Consider the following 17,545-nt stretch of genomic DNA (forward strand, 5'->3'; position numbering starts at 1 on the left):
CTGGGGGATTTTCACACTAACTTCATTGCAGTGTTAATGTAAGCCGACTTGTGACACGAATAAATAAACTTTTGAAAAACTTTTATTTTAGTTTCCAACCTTTTTCTCTGTCACTGCACACCTCTATGCTATAAAAATACTTCGAGGTTCTATTCTCCCTGCCTTCGTCCCTGACTGGGAACTTGGTTTGTAACTTCCCGCTGTATTCTCTCCTGTTTGTTTGAACCGTATCTCTCTCCCTCACTTCTCCCAGGATTTTTTGCAGCCCTGTTTGGAGTTTTCCCTTTTCGTGTGGGCGCTTGGGGGGCCTTTGCCTTTAGCTCCAAGTCCCGTTGGTTATTGGCGTGGGTCTGACCAAGGTACAAAATCGACACTGTGCACGTGCGGCTCCCTCCCAGCTAGCACACCCGTGTGGGACGCCCAGGATTCGTCAGGCCTTGGAGATAGCGACTGCAGGGCTGAAGGTGAAGGTTAGCTTTAATTAAATGAATTTAATGACACAAATTTTCCAATCACTTTGAATCTTTTTTCTGTGGCACGCTTGGGGGTGGGGAGTCTTCACTGGTTGGGAACCACTAGCCTGCAGTGTGACTAACAGCCGACAGGCAAGGAGGGTCTCCCTCTGACCTTAAAGAAGTGCAACAAAGTTCATAAGATATAGGAGCAGAATTAGTAAAGTAATTTACTGGTGTCACAAGGGATTAGCGGGTAAAATATGTAGGGATATGGGGGTAGGGCCTGAGTGGGATTGTGGTCGGTGCAGACTCGATGGGCCAAATGGCCTTTTTCTGCACTGTAGGGTTTCTATGATTCTTTCTATGATTCTACAAGTAGGCTGACATTAACACTGTAATGAAATTACTGTGAAAATCCCCTAGTCACCACACTCCGGCGTCTGTTTGGATACACTGAGGGAGAATTTAGCACGGCCAATGCACCCTAACCAGCACATCTTTTGGACTGTGGGAGGAAACCGGAGCACCCGGAGGAAACCCACACAGACACAGGGAGAACGTGCAGACTCCACACAGACAGTGACCCAAGCCGGGAATTGAACCCGGATCCCTGGCGCTGTGAGGCAGCAGTGCTAACCACTGTGCCACGGCGCTGCCCTCGGAGCAGAATGAGGCCATTCGGCCCATCGAGTCCGCTCCGCCATTTGATCATGGCTGATATGCTCCTCATCCCCATTTTCCTGCCTTCTCCCCATAACCCTTCAACCCATTACCGATTAAAAATCTGTCTAACTCCTCCTTAAATTGACTCACTGTCCCAGCATCCACTGCACTTTGGGGCAGCGAATTCCACAGATTCACAACCCTTTGGGAGAAGTGGTTTCTCCTCAACTCTGTTTTAAATTTGCTAATCCCTTATCCTAAGACGAATAATCTAAATGTTTGATCAACTGAGGACTGCACAGCCTAGGAGTGTGACCTTAGCAGTTCGCCACGTTAATCGACTGGCGCGCTGAGCCGGTAAGATAGGGCGAGAGGCGGAAAATTGAGTTTGCGCTCTGTTTCTCACCTCTCGCGATCTTACCGGCACTGTTTTTGACGTTGATTTCATTAACAATTCCCAAACGTTATCATCCAGGCTCACTTATCCTAGCCCCCCGCGTTGGTGGGGGGCCTCACTGACGAGGGTCATAGATGGTCCCCACCAACGGGGGGACCGGATGCCATGGCCTCGCCAGTGGGAGCGGAGGCCAGTGAAGACCCCGGGGGTGGTCGGGAAAAGAGCCAGGCACTGCCCATTGGGGGCGTAGGGAGGGGGGGGGGGGAGGGGGTTCCTGAGGATGTGGAGTCTGACTGGGAAGAGGCAGGGGGAGATCCGTAGAGGGATGGGTAGGGGAAATCTGCAGGGGGGGTGGTGACGATCCAGGGGGTTGGTTGGTTGGGGCAGCGATCGGGGTGGGGGTGGGCCCTGTCTGGGGTGACGATCGGGGGGTGAGGGGGGGTGGGTGATGTCCGTGGGAGAGTGGGGGGAGTGGCAGGAGACCTCCCAGTATACTGTGTGTACAGAGTGTAACAGATTTAACAACACCAGGTTAAAGTCCAGCAGGTTTATTTGGTAGCAAACGCCACTAGCTTTCGGAGCGCTGCTCCTTCGTCAGATGGAGTGGAAATTTCCACTCCATCTGACGAAGGAGCAGCGCTCCGAAAGCTAATGGCATTTGCTACCAAATAAACCTGTTGGACTTTAACCTGGTGCTGTTAAAACTCTTATTGTGTTTACCCCAGTCCAACGTCAGATGGAGTGGATTTCCACTCCATTTGACGAAGGAGCAGTGCTCCAAAAGCTAATGGCATTTTGCTACCAAATAAACCTGTTGGACTTTAACCTGGTGTTGTTAAATCTGTTACTGTGTTTACCCCAGTCCAACGCCGGCATCTCCACATCATGTACAGAGTGTACCAGCGCACACTGTGCATTGGGAGATCAGGGTGCCTGCGCAATGGCGCCCCTCGAGCACAGCAGTCGGCTTCACAATCGCGATGAGGCCCCCCCTCCCTCCCCCCTCCCCCCCCCCCCCCACCTCACCACACTGCTGAGACCGCATGGAGGTTCCCGGTATTGTACAGAGTGCCGTAAATTCCGATTACTTACCTCACTGAATAAACCAGGTCCCCTCCAGCGACCTGTGCTCCCTTTGTGCCCCTACCCTCCATCTCATCCAGCTAACCTAATGAATGCAAACCAACCTCCCATCCATTGACTCTGTCTACACTTCCCGCTGCCTCGACAAAGCAGCCGGCATAATCAAGGACCCCACGCACCCCAGACATTCTCTCTTCCACCTTCTTCCGTTGGGAACAAGATACAAAAATCGGAGGTCACGTACCAACCGACTCAAGAACAGCTTCTTCCCTGCTGCCGTCAGATTTTTGAATGGGCCTACCTCGCACTAAGTTGATCTTTCTCTACACTTACAGAAACTTACAGAATACTGAGACGCCTGGATAGAGTGGACGTGGAGAGGATGTTTCCACTAGTGGGAGAGACTGGAACCAGAGGGCGCAACCTCAGAGTGAAGGGACGCTCCTTTAAAACTGAGATGAGGAGGGATTTCTTCAGCCAGAGAGTGGTGAATCTGTGGAACTCTTTGCCACAGAGGGCTGTGGAGGTCAGGTCATTGAGTGTCTTTAAGACAGAGATGGATAGATTCTTGATTAATAAGGGGATCAAGGGTTACAGGGAAAAGGAAGGAGAATGGGGATGAGAATCATATCAGCCATGATTGAATGGCGGAGCAGACTCGATGGGCCGAATGGCCTAATCTTGCTCCTATATCTTATGGTTCTATGGTCTTACACCCTAGCTATGACTATAACACTACATTCTACACCCTCTCCTTTCCTTCTCCCCTCTGTACTCTATGAACGGTATGCTTTGTCTGTATAGCGTGCAAGAAACAATACTTTTCACTTTATCCCAATGATAAATCAAATCAAATCAAAGCACTCCGAGACTTGGCTCCCTCTGCTGTCCACATGCGATGCTGCCTCAAGCCCCAGCGCTGCAGTACTCGACCCGCATTTCTGCTCCCCGGCATCCCTCGCCCCCAGGGGTGGCAACCCCGAGTTGTTTCACCTACCCGATTCTCTGTGCTGGAAGCTAGAGTGTCCGTCATCCAGGCGCCAAAGCGGGAGCCCGATGCCCGGACGGTGAATGGGTTACTGATTCCTGTGAGCTTCCCGCAGCCTGGAAGAGAAGGAAAGACAAATGGGTAAATCTTCACTGGGGCTGGGTCGCCGCGCGTGTTAGTAAAATATCCAATTGCTTCCGGGAGGTTTCAAAACAAGGCGGAGTTGGAGAAAAACAGGCCAAAGGCTGACAAGGTGGCTTTCAAATAAATAGTTTGGGGTAAAACTGGCTTTCAGTGAAAGTGATAGAGACTGGGCAGTATTCTGCGTTTACTGGAGGAGGGGAGGATAAGATGTGGGGTGATAAGAGGGGAGAAGGTGAGGGAAGAGTTAGGGAGTGCAGCTATCCAAAAGATTGGGCACTTTAAGTATGGAAAATTAAACAATTGAGGTATTGGTATTATCGCTAGACTATTAATCTAGAGACCCAGGCTGATGTTCTGGATTTGAATCCCACCGTGTCAGCTGGTGAAATTTGAATTCAATAAAAATCAGGAATTAAACATCCAATGATAACCATTGTCGGGAAAAACCCACCTGGTGTAGTGGACAGTGAGGAAGGTTTTCAAAGCTTACAGAGGGATTTGGACCAGCTAGAAAAATGGGCTGAAAAATGGCAGATGGAGTTTAATGCAGATAAGTGTGAGGTATTGCACATTGGAAGGACAAACCAAGGTAGAACATACAAGGTAAATGGTAGGACACTAAAGAGTGCAGTGGAACAGAGGGATCTGGGAATACAAATACATAATTCCCTAAAAGTGGCGTCACAGGTAGATAGGGTCTTAGAAACTTAGAAAGAGTCGTAAAGAGTGCTTTGGTACATTGGCCTTTATAAATCAAAGTATTGAGTATAGGAGTTGGAATGTTATGGTGAGGTTGTATAAGACATTGGTGAGGCCGAATTTAGAGTGTTGTGTGCAGTTTTGGTCACCTAATTACAGGAAGGATATTAATAAGGTTGAAAGAGTGCAGAGAAGGTTTACAAGGATGTTGCCGGGACTTGAGAAACCGAGTTACAGAGAAAGGTTGAATAAGTTAGGACTTTATTCCCTGGAGCGCAGAAGAATGAGGAGAGATTTGACAGAGGTGTATAAAATTATGATGGGTATAGATAGAGTGAATGCAAGCAGGCTTTTTCCACTGAGGCTAGGGGAGAAAAGAACTAGAGGACATGGGTTAAGGGTGAGGGGGGAAAAGTTTAAAGGGAATATTAGGGGGGGCTTCTTCACACAGACGGTGGTGGGAGTGTGGAATGAGCTGCCAGATGAGGTGGTGAATGCGGGGTCACTTTTAACATTTAAGAAAAACTTGGACAGGTACATGGATGAGAGGGGTGTGGAGGGATATGGTTCAGGTGCAGGTCAGTGGGACGAGGCAGAAAAATGGTTTGGCACAGCCAAGAAGGGCCAAAAGGCTTGTTTCTGTGCTGTAATGTTCTGTGATTCTATGGTTCACTAATGTCCCTTTCGGGAAGGAAATCTGCCGTCCTTCCCCCGGTCTGGCCTACATGTGACTCCAGAGCCACAGCAATGTGGTTGACTCTCAACTGCCCTCCAAGGGCAACTAGGGATGGACAACGAATGCTGGCCCAGCCAGCGACGCCCATGTCCTGTAAAAATGAATTTAAACCCCCCCCCCCCCCACCCCCCCGAGACATGAGGAGGCCATTTGGCCCATCATGCCTGTGCCAAAGCTGTCAGAAACATTGAGCAGGATGAAAAAGGAAGCGGGGAAGAAGTGAATGTTGGTGCTGTTCGAATGAAGTCTTTACCCAGTTTCTGCATGCAGGCGTGTAGCCTCTGTTCAAGAAGCATGACCCTGTGCTGGAGTTCCTCGTAGTCATAGGCTCCCATCTCTTCCTGGATTCCCAACAACACCACCGACAGGTTCCGAACTTCCTCCTTCAACTTCAGGATCAGTCTGGCGTCAGACTTATATTGATCGAGGACAGGGATCAGTGGCAACAACTCGTTCATCTTCTCCTTGAGTTCCTGTCGGATGCCAGAGCAGTTTGCTACATCAGTTAACATGCAGTGGGAGTAATCTAATCGAAAAGCACAAACACCCTCACTGTCACCTTTCAACTCCGTCACTCCCTGTCATTTTATGTTCATCCAAGGAAAAGTTTACCACAGAAACAGGGCGGCTTTGACATTGGTTAACATTGAGCCCACTAATGGGTTAAAGCAAAATGCCACTGTGCTATGTCACCAGAGGGAGGCGTTGGCCTCATGGTATTATCGCTAGACTATTAATCCAGAAACTCAGCTCACATTCTGGGGACCAGGGTTCGAGTCCCACCACGGGAGATGGTGGAATGTGAATTCAGTATGAAAAAGTGTAGGGTCTGATCTCTTCTTCGATCAGCTGCAGGCAGAACTGGTCCAAAGTTCATTTATTCGTTAGTCACAAGTAAGGCTTACATTAACACTGCAATGAAGTTACTGTGAAATTCCCCTAGTCGCCACACTCCCGGCGCCTGTTCGGGTCCATGCACCCTAACCAGCACATCTTTCGGACCGTGAGAGGAAACCGGAGCACCCGGAGGAAACCCACGCAGACACGAGAAGAACATGCAGAATCCATACAGACAGTGACCCAAGCCAGGAATCGAACCCAGATCCCTGGCACTGTGAAGCAGCAGTGCTAACCACTGTGCCACCGTGCTGCCCACCCAAGCTGAACCTCTTTTATTGATTAACATAACAGAAACAAAAGAGACTATTTACTGGAGTAGGAAGAGACAGATAAAGAGAGAGAGAGAGAGAGAGCCTAGATGGCTGGTCCTGATGCAGACTTGAACTTGAACTTGTACAGGATTCAACTGAAAAACAGATAATTGTTACTTACAATATATGACTGCTTATCTGAGTTCTGAAAGAGCTGTGCACACATAGTCTTCAACTAACATAAACAATTGGTAGCTGTGACCATGAAAGCTTGTTTATGACAAAAACCATTTCTGCCAACATCGCATCTTCAAATGCAGTCAATTTCCAAACTCATCCCAGAATTCCCAGCTGAGTTTTAAAATGTGGTCAGGTTAGCTGTAAAGCTTCAGATAATTAGTTATATCGGCAGAAATACCTTACAATGAAGTCTTTTAACTAAAGCAAACCATACAAAGGATTCTACAGAAAGTATGTGCAATTAAGAATCTACTGATGACCATGAAATCATTGTTGGAAAATCCCATCTGGTTCACTAATGTCCTTTAGGGAAGGAAATCTGCCGTCCTTACCCGGTCTGGCCTACATGTGACTCCAGAGCCACGGCAATGTGGTTGACTCTCAACTGCCCTCCAAGGGCAACTCGAGATGGGCAATAAATGCTGGCCCAGCCATCAACACCCAGGTCCCACAAATGAATTAAAAAGAACAAGAATTAACAGAACATTAAACCCAGGAATCCAGATTGAGTTGAGACTGATGCATTTAACAGGAAGCTAACTAAACACAGGAGGGAGAAATGAATAGAAGGGGAATTGCTGATAGGGCGATGAAGTCGGGTGGAAGGAGGCTCATATGGGGCATAAATGCCACTTGTTTTGATTGGCCCATCTCTCTACTGTACAATTCCCTTTAAATCTCACAACTGGATGGCATGGTGGCACAGTGGTTAGCACTGCTGCCTCACAGCACCAGGGACCCGGGTTCGATTCCCGGCTTGGGTCACTGTCTATGTAGAGTCTGCACATTCTCTCCACGTGTCTGCGTGGGGTTTCCTCCGGGTGCTCCGGCTTCCTCCCTCACTCCAAAGATGCTCTGGTTAGGTTGATTGGCTACGCTTAATTGCCCCTCAGTGCCAGGGGATGAACAGGGTAAATACATGGGGTTAGAGGGATGGGGCCTGGGTGGGATTGTGGTCGGTACAGATTCTGCACTGTAGGAATTCTATGAAAAGGCGGCGGAAGCTGAGTCTTTGATTAGTTATAAGGCAGAGCTGGAGAGATTCTTGATTAACCAGGGGGCGGTGAAAGGTTATCGGGGGGGGTCAGCAGGAATGTGGGGTTGAGGTTACACTCACAGAATATAGAATCATAGAATCCCTACAGTGCAGAAGGAGGCCATTCAGCCCATCGAGTCTGCACCGACTACAATCCCACCCAGCCACGTAACCCTACAGAAATCAGATCAGCCCTGATCATATTGAAGAGAGGAGGAGGGCTCGAGGGGCCGAATGGTCTACTCCTGCTCCTAATTAATATGTTCGCGTATCAGTGCTCTGCAGAGAGAGAGGGCCTTATTATGGCAAAAGGAACTCGATGGAAATTCTCCCTAGTTACCGGCGATGTGTCCTGTTGTTCGTGAAAACAAGGTGTCACGTTATACCTTCCCAATGCATCTTTAAAGAAACGAGATGTAATTTGTGCCTCGTGATTTAATCCGACAGTTTATCCATAGCTAAATTGAAAAGTTGTGCTTGGTTTGGCAGCTAATTCATGCTTCAGCCGAAGCGACATCAATCTTCGTGACATTCATCCTCCTTATGAAATTCAAAATCCTTGTCTTGAAATATAACTTCATCCCCTGGACTCCTGAACGACATGAAGTAATGCACAAGAGTTTCACCAGACGTTGTTTTTCACGTTGGAACAAACAGAATATATCAGCCAGAAAGGACATGAAGCTAAGAAGCAAGTAAGAATATGTTATTGAGCAACAGGCCTCAAAGCCTTGCATCAATCTACATCTGATTCTCACAGTCGAAGGGTTGTAAAGGCAGCGGGAAATTTATGACTGCGTTTAAAACCTTTTTTCTTAACCATATATTTCGCTGCAAACATTAGCAAGACACGGGGTGGAATTTTGCCGGCACGTGGGCTCGAGTTTCATACAATCCCGCCCGAGGCCAAAGGAGAATGCCGTTCTCCGAGCCTCGCCCGCCCCCGGAATCAGGGCGGCCGTGCCGGTACAATTCGGGCCACGGAATTTCCCTCCTGGCAACTTTGGTTCAGGGGTCAATCATCCGCACCGTTTGGGTTACCAAAATGGTCATTTAAAAAAAAAAACCCACACTTGCCAATGTTTTTAAAACGTTTAGCTTATTTATTAGTGTCACAAGTAGGCTCAGATTAACCAAAAGAGAAAAAGACGCAGGAAAATCTCAGCAGGTCTGGCAGCAGCTGATAGAGGATAGAGGGAAAGTTGGCCGATTGGATAGGTAACTGGCTGTCTGATCGAAGACAGAGGGTGGTGGTCGATGGAAAATTTTCGGATTGGAGGCAGGTTGCTAGCGGAGTGCCGCAGAGATCAGTGCTTGGTCCTCTGCTCTTTGTGATTTTTATTAATGACTTAGAGGAGGGGGCTGAAGGGTGGATCAGTAAATTTGCTGATGACACCAAGATTGGTGGAGTAGTGGATGAGGTGGAGGGCTGTTGTAGGCTGCAAAGAGACATAGATAGGATGCAAAGCTGGGCTGAAAAATGGCAAATGGAGTTTAACCCTGGTAAATGTGAGGTGATTCATTTTGGTAGGACTAATTTAAATGTGGATTACAGGGTCAAAGGTAGGGTTCTGAAGACTGTGGAGGAACAGAGAGATCTTGGGGTCCATATCCACAGATCTCTAAAGGTTGCCAGTCAAGTGGATAGAGCTGTGAAGAAGGCCTATAGTGTGTTAGCTTTTATTAACAGGGGGTTGGAGTTTAAGAGCCGTGGGGTTAAGCTGCAACTGTACAGGACCTTGGTGAGACCACATTTGGAATATTGTGTGCAGTTCTGGTCACCTCACTATAAGAAGGATGTGGAAGCGCTGGAAAGAGTGCAGAGGAGATTTACCAGGATGCTGCCTGGTTTGGAGGGTAGGTCTTATGAGGAAAGGTTGAGGGAGCTAGGGCTGTTCTCTCTGGAGCGGAGGAGGCTGAGGGGAGACTTAATAGAGGTTTATAAAATGATGAAGGGGATAGATAGAGTGAACGTTCAAAGACTATTTCCTCGGGTGGATGGAGCTATTACAAGGGGGCATAACTATAGGGTTCGTGGTGGGAGATATAGGAAGGATATCAGAGGTAGGTTCTTTACGCAGAGAGTGGTTGGGGAGTGGAATGGACTGCCTGCAGTGATAGTGGAGTCAGACACTTTAGGAACATTTAAGCGGTTATTGGATAGGCACATGGAGCACACCAGGATGATAGGGAGTGGGATAGCTTGATCTTGGTTTCAGATGAAGCTCGGCACAACATCGTGGGCCGAAGGGCCTGTTCTGTGCTGTACCGTTCTATGTTCTATGTTTCGAGTCCAGATGACTAAGGTAAACGCTTGGGGTTATGGCCTGTGTGGGATTGTGGGCAGTGCAGACTCGATGGGCTGAATGGCCTCCTTCCCCACTGCAGGGATTCTATGATTCTATGAGCCTTTGTCAAAGTATTACATTGACACTGCAATGAAGTTACTGTGAAAATCCCCGAGAAGCCACACTCTAACGCCTGTTCGGGTAACACTGAGGGAGAATTCAGAATGGCCAATGTACCTTAACCAGCACGTCTTTCGGACTGTGGGAGGAAACCGGAGCGACCGGAGGAAACCCACGCAGACACAGGGAGAATGTGCAAACTCCACACAGACAGTGACCCAAGCCGGGAATCGAACCCAGGTCCCTGGCGCTGTGAGGCAGCAGTGCTAACCACTGTGCCACCGTGCCGCCCGTATTTGATAAAACAAAACCCAGATAATTTGATCGTTATTGGATTGCTGTTTGACCTTGCTTTGTGCAAATTGGCATCTGCGTCTTCACTACACTTCAGAGCATATTTCATTGTCTGTAAACCGCTTAGGGAGTATTTATGTTGTGAAAAGTGCCATTTAAATGGAAGATATATAACGCAAGAGAAACCTCTTTGTCCATGCCAGGGATTCTGCTTGCTGAGTTACTGATTATACATTTCATAGAATCATAGAATCCCTACAGTGCAGAAGGAGGCCATTTGGCCCATCGAGTCTGCACCGACCACAATCCCACCCAGGCCCCATCCCCGTAACCTCACATATTGACCCCGCTAAGCCCCCTGACACTCAAGGGCAATTTAGCATGGCCAATCAACCTAACCCGCACATCTTTGGAGCGTGGGAGGAAACCGGAGCATCCGGAGGAAACCCACGCAGACACGGGGAGAACGTGCAAACTCCACACAGACAGTGCGGACCTGTAATCGAACCCAGATCCCTGGCGCTGTGAGGCAGCAGTGCTAACCGCTGTGCCACCGTGCTGCCCAGAGCTGCGGTCAGGAGAAAAGGCAACAGCCAGAAAGTCAGTTCATAACCTCCCCTTGTCCTTGCAAAGGCAGGGTGGCACAGTGGCTAGCTCTGCTGCCTCACAGCACCAGGGACCCGGGTTCGAATCCTGGCTTGGGTCACTGTCTGTGCGGAGTCTGCACCATTCTCCCCGTGTCTGCGTGGGTTTCCTCCGGGTGCTCCGGTTTCCTCCCACATTCTGAAAGACGTGCTGGTTAGATGCATTGACCCGAACAGGCGCCGGGGAGTGGCTACTAGGGGAATTTCACAGTAACTTCATTGCAGTGTTAATGTAAGCCTGACTTGTGACTAATAAATAAATTTAAACGTTACTTTATTTAGCTATCTACTTGATAGGACAGAAGCACATTGTGCGGGAGACGATTGTCCTTCTGTACACCATGAAATTAGAAACATGGTTGGTAATGTGCAGTGCACAGTGGAGTTCTTTAGCCAGCCCACACATCTGTCCGCCCTCAGACAGACCTGTCTGATATATCCTGGCTGCGTTGTGTAAAGGGGTCCCTGGGCGCTTGGTCTCACTCCGTGCTGGCTTCTGGAGACATCAGCTGAAGGTCAGACTGAAGGAAGGTTTTAATTAGACTTTCAACAAAATTAAATATTTACAATTCAGGGCAAAGGGAATTCATTTCGTTCACAGCGTTGCAAATAATGAGCGAACACTTTTTAAAATGTGGATTAAGCTTGCCATTACCAACACCCTGGGGGGGCGCGGTCACCATTGACCAGGAACTGAACTGGACCCAGCCATATAAGTACTGTGGCCACCAGAGCAAGTCAGAGGCTGGGAATCCTGCGGCGAGTAGCTCACCTCCTAGGCAGGATTTTCCGACCACGCTCGTCCAAGGCTGGAAAATCCCGCATGAGGCCAACTTTGCCGGGTCTGGGTTGCGCCCACTATGATTCCCGTGGCGGGCGGGACGGTGAAAATCCGGTGCCTGGCTCCCCAAAGTCTGTCCACCAACAGCAAGGCACAAGTCAGGAGTGTGATGGAATATTCCCCACTTGCCTGGATGGGTGCGGCTCCAACAACACTCAAGAAGCTCGACGCCATCCAGGGCAAAGTAGCCCCGCTTGATTGGCACCCCATCCACAAACATCCACTCCCTCCACCACTGACGCACAGTGGCAGCCGTGTGTACCATCTACAAGATGCACTGCAGCAACTCACCAAGGCTCCTTGGGTAGCACCTTCCAAACCCACAACCTCTACCATCTAGAAGGACAAGGGCAGCAGATACATGGGAACACCACCACCTGCAAGTTCCCCTCCAAGCCACTCACCGTCCTGACTTGGAAATATATCGAGCGTTCCTTTACCAAGGAAACAACATACTTTTATGCCACACATTTACAGAATTTAGCATTGAGATGCTTAAACAAAGGCAATGGAACTGCATGTCCAAAAAAAAACTCCCTCCCCAACAGCACTGTGGGTGTACCCACACCACAGGGACTGCAGCGATTCAAGATGGCAGCTCACCCACCACCTTCTCAAGGGGCATTTAGGGATGGGCAATAAATGCTGGCCTAGCCAGCGACACCCACATCCTGTTTTAAAAAATCCAAAACGTCAGCTGAAGGTACAGCCACCAGCGACAGAGCGATGAGGAGCAGAACTCCACAAGAGGCCAGACTCGGGGGAGGATGGAGACATCGGAGGGTTCTCGGGCTGGAGGGGGTTTCAGGTGCGGAGAGGGTGAGGGTAGATCCACGGAACGATCAGGAAACAAATGTGAGAATGCCTGAATGGAAGCGTTAATGGAGCAGGAGCCGGTGTATCCCAGCCAGTACAGGGTGAAGGGATTTGTCACAGACTGATGCCATTCATTGATTAAAAACATTGCACATACCGGCATCACCATTCAGCATTTACTCAGAGACAGGCTGGGGGATTGAGACAGAAAGCAAAGGAGATGAAAAGCACTAAGCAGATAAACTCTGCAACACCAAATTTGTCTGGAACAGACAAATCTCGAATAAAAATAAATCTGTCAAGCAAAATCGCTTTTTATCATTGTCAGAGATTGTCCAACTTTTAAATAGCAAGGAAACAACTTACTTTTATGGCACAGATTTACAGAATTTAGCACTAGGATGCTCAAACAAAGGCAATGGAACTGCATGTTCTAAACACTGTACATTATTCTTTGACAAAGGCTCATCTGGACTCGAAACGTCAGCTCTTTTCTCTCCTTACAGATGCTGCCAGACCCGCTGAGATTTTCCAGCATTTTCTCTTTTGGTTTCAGATTCCAGCATCCGCAGTAATTTTATTTTATCCACCGTACACTATAAAATTATTGTCCGTCCCGGGGTACCCTGAGAAACATGGAAAATAAGAGTAAGCAGGAGTAGGCCATTCAGCCCTTCAAGCCTGCTCTGCCCTTCAACCTGATCATGATCGGGGCGGCTTGGTGGCACAGTGGGTTAGCACTGCTGCCTCACAGCGCCAGGGACTCAGGTTCGATTCCCGGCCTCGGGTCACTGTCTGTGTGGAGTCTGCACGTTCTCCCCGTGTCTGCGTGGGTTTCCTCCGGGTGCTCCGCTTTCCTCTCACAGTCTGAAGGATGTGCGGGTTAGGTAGATTGGCCGTGCTAAATTGCCCCTTAGTGTCAGGGAGACTAGCTAGGGTAAATGCCTGGGGTTATGGGGATAAGACCTGGGTGGGGTAGTGGTCGGTGCCGACTCGATGGGCCAAATGGCCTCCTTCTGCACTGTAGGGATTCTATGACCGATCCTCCCTTGATATCAGCTGGAACAATCGAGGGACTGGCCAGGCCAGTTCAGAGGACAGCTAGGAGTTGACCACATTTGGTGTGGGACTGCACAGCCTCATAAATAGGCCCAGATCAGGTAAGGACTATAGGCTTTCTTCCTTCAAGGGCGTTGGTCAACCAATTAGGTTGTTATGACAACCCGAGAGCTTCATGGCCACTTTTAATCGTTTAGTTCAAAACTGTGGACAAATTCTCAAGTTGCAACCGACTGATCCCCAGCTGATTCAGTCCAGTACAGGATTACGCAGTAATGTCCAATATTAAACAGAGGAATGGACAGTTTGCAGTAGGACAGTATGCTGGTGATGGAGGAATGGAAGGTTAATATCGAACATCTCCAAACGATGCAGGAAAGATCCATCACACATTGAAATCCTCGACAGATCCAATCTCAATTTAAAGTTTATTTAGTCGTGTCACAAGTAGGCTAACATTAACACTGCAATGAAGTTACTGTGAAAATCCTCCAGTCGCCATACTTTCCACTAGTTGACTCATTGTGACACCTCAGCTTCACTCCATACAAGCCCATAAGAAACTACAAACTACAAAGGGTTGCGAACGCAGCCCAGCCCATCACGCAAACCTCCCATCCACTGACTCAGTCAACACTTAAGTTTAAGCTTATTTATTCATGTCACAAGTCGGCTTACATTAACACTGCAATGAAGTTACTGTGAAAATCCCCTAGTCGCCACACTCCGGCGCCTGTTCGGGTACACCGAGGGAGAATTTAGCATGGCCAATGCACCCTAACCAGCACGTCTTTCGGACTGTGGGAGGAAACTGGAGCACCCGGAGGAAGCCCATGCAGACACAGGGAGAGTGTGCAGACTCCGCACAGACAGTGACCCTAGCCGGGAATTGAACCTGGGTCCCTGGCGCTGTGAGGCAGCAGTGCGAGCCACTGTGCCACCGTGCCACCCTGTTTGGGGCATATGGGGAATGAAGGCAATGGACACAGGAGCTGCCATCTTGTTATCTTACCAGAAGGATTTAACTCTCACATATTAAGCCTACTTACTGTTTAATCTAATCATCACTCCTGTTGAGCTGGGGATGATTACAGCTTTAGACACACAGCAGGTTAAAGAGCAGACTATCTTCCAGTTTACTGGTGAAGCCAAATATCGATCTTTTGTCTGCCAGTCCGGACTTTTGGACATAACTTTGAAGTTACTCGTCCTGTTAAGCCAACTATATGGGCGGCGTGGTGGCACAGTGGTTAGCACTGCTGCCTCACAGCGCCAGGGACCCGGGTTCAATTCCCGGCTTGGGTCACTGTCTGTGTGGAGTTTGCACGTTCTCCCCGTGTCTGCATGGGTTTCCTCCGGGTGCTCCGGTTTCCTCCCACAGTCTGAAAGATGTGCAGGTTAGGTGGATTGGCCATGCTAAATTGCCCCTTAGCGCCCAAAGATGTGCAGGTTAGGTGGATTGGCCATGCTAAATTGCCCCTTAGTGCCCAAAGATGTGCAGGTTAGGTGGATTGGCCATGCTAAATTGCCCCTTAGTGTCCAAAGATGTGCAGGTTAGGTGGATTGGCCATGCTAAATTGCCCCTTAGTGCCCAAAGATGTGCAGGTTAGGTGGATTGGCCATGCTAAATTGCCCCTTAGTGCCCAAAGATGTGCAGGTTAGGTGGATTGGCCATGCTAAATTGCCCCTTAGTGTCCAAAGATGTGCAGGTTATGTGGATTGGCCATGCTAAATTGCCCCTTAGTGCCCAAAGATGTGCAGGTTAGGTGGATTGGCCATGCTAAATTGCCCCTTAGTGTCCAAAGATGTGCAGGTTAGGTGGATTGGCCATGCTAAATTGCCCCTTAGAGTCCAAAGATCTGCAGGTTAGATGGATTGGCCATGATAAATTGTCCCTTGGTGGCAGGGGGATTATCAGGGTAAATACATGTGGTTATAAAGAACAAAGAACAATACAACACAGGAACAAGCCCTTCGGCCCTCCAAGCCTGCGCCGCTCATGTGTCCCCACGAGACCATTCTTTTGTATCCCTCTATTCCCAGTCTGTTCATGTGGTTATCTAGATAAGTCTTAAACGATGCCAGCGTGTCCGCCTCAATCACCTTGCTTGGCAGTGCATTCCAGGCCCCCACCACCCTCTGTGTAAAATACGTCCCCCTGACATCTGTGTTGAACCTTGCCCCCCTCACCTTGAACCCGTGACCCCTTGTGTTCGTCACCTCTGACCTGGGAAAAAGCTTCCCACTGTTCACTCTATCTATGCCCTTCATAATTTTATACACCTCTATTAGGTCGTCCCTCATCCTCCGTCTTTCCAGGGAGAACAACCCCAGTTATGGGGATAGAGCTGGGTGGGATTGTGGTCGATGCAGACTTGATGGGCCAAGTGGCCTCCTTCTGCACCGTAGGGATTCTATGATTCGATTAATTGAGAAGAAAAACACAGGATAAAAAGGAATATAATACACCACAACAACTACACTGATGACGATACACACATGGTATCTCTCATGTTACCCCTTGGTCCCCAGCTATTTATCTTCCCTGAACTGTCATTCCCCCCTTTGCCCAAACAGCATCCAATGTTGCAGAACCCTCTGAGCTAAAAGTGGATAGTTACCACCCGCAGGTTATTGGTCCACATTTGGTGCCGGAATTCTCCGATCTCATTCGCCTCGCCGCCGGAATCGAACCCGAGTCCCTGGCGCTGTGAGCCAGCAGTGCTGACGACTGTGCCACCATGCCACCCACTGAGAACATTCAGGTTGATGGTGCGTTCCCAACTTGTGTAGCATTTGAAATCTCACGTCACCCTCATCCCAGCTGTCCAGCACCAAGTGAAGCCGTGACAATGGACCTCTTTTCTTCCACCCATTTCCCATTCCCTCAGTCCAGCCCGCGCCCTTCTGCATTCCTGCTTTCAGATACCCGAAACCCATGACCACCTCCTGTCGTCAAAGGGTCGCCAAAGGATATGAATTCAAGTTCTTTGGAAAGAGGGAAAGACTATGATAGCGACCACTGGTGGCCACGCCTTTAGCTGCTGAGCTGCTAAGCACGGTGGCACAGTGGTTGGCACTGCTGCCTCACACCGCCAGGGACCCGGGTTCGATCCCAGCCTCGGGTCACTCTCTGTGTGGAGTTTGCACGTTCTCCCCGTGTCTGCTTGGGTTTCCTCCGGGCGCTCCGCTTTCCTCCCAGGCAGAAAACCCACGCAGTAATGGGGAGAATGTGCAGACTCCGCAGGGACAGTGACCCGAGGCTGGAATTGAACCTGGGTCCCTGGCGCTGTGAGGCAGCAGTACTAAATACTGTGCCACCTATATTCTTTATTAGTTGATCGCTAATACGATTGGACTGGTTTGAGTATCCTCTCTCACCAAATCAAAAATATACAGCGCTAAAAACAGGTGTTGCCAGTTACCCCTCTAGGCTTTGGGACACCCTTGCATTTAGCTTCAAGGGCAGGTTCCGTCACCTGCCAAGCCCCGTCACAGTTTCGCAGCCGTGGTGACCTGTGACAGTCTGCTCTGTGCTTGCTTTAATAGAAACTCAGTTCGCAGCTCCAACTCGCTGGGCTGACTGACACTTTTTCTGAACTGTCTCCAGGCAATGTGTGCCTAACTAGACACAGCTTTACGGACATGAAGGTGATTGTTTAAGCAAAGCCTGGAGGGTCACTGTAATCTGCCTTGACAAACAACATATTCAGAAGACAAAGTATCTTCCACTGCATTGTCCAGGGAGCAGGAATCAATGGTCCAACCTTAGTTGCGTGAGAAAGACATATTTGTGCATTCGAACGCAGACACTCAGGACACACCCCGTGAGCTGTTTTGGTCTCCGCAACCAATGATATGCTTGCTATAGAGTAAGCGCAAGAAAGGCTC

At 49.1% G+C, this 17,545-nt stretch overlaps 1 protein-coding gene across 4 annotated transcripts in view; it reads right to left on the bottom strand.

The window, feature by feature from the left end:
- Positions 1-17,545, bottom strand: part of LOC144507761 (noelin-2-like) — a 131,450-nt gene that overhangs the window by 9,104 nt on the left and 104,801 nt on the right. For all 4 annotated transcript variants that reach the window (XM_078235035.1, XM_078235036.1, XM_078235034.1 and 1 more), the window contains 2 exons: positions 5,419-5,638; positions 3,596-3,702 (listed from right to left, as the gene is read on the bottom strand). In XM_078235035.1, coding sequence (XP_078091161.1) covers positions 3,596-3,702; positions 5,419-5,638 — 327 coding nt within the window. The remainder of the gene's footprint in view (positions 1-3,595; positions 3,703-5,418; positions 5,639-17,545) is intronic.

Source organism: Mustelus asterias, chromosome 19 (assembly GCF_964213995.1).
Source record: "Mustelus asterias chromosome 19, sMusAst1.hap1.1, whole genome shotgun sequence".
NCBI lineage: Eukaryota > Metazoa > Chordata > Chondrichthyes > Carcharhiniformes > Triakidae > Mustelus > Mustelus asterias.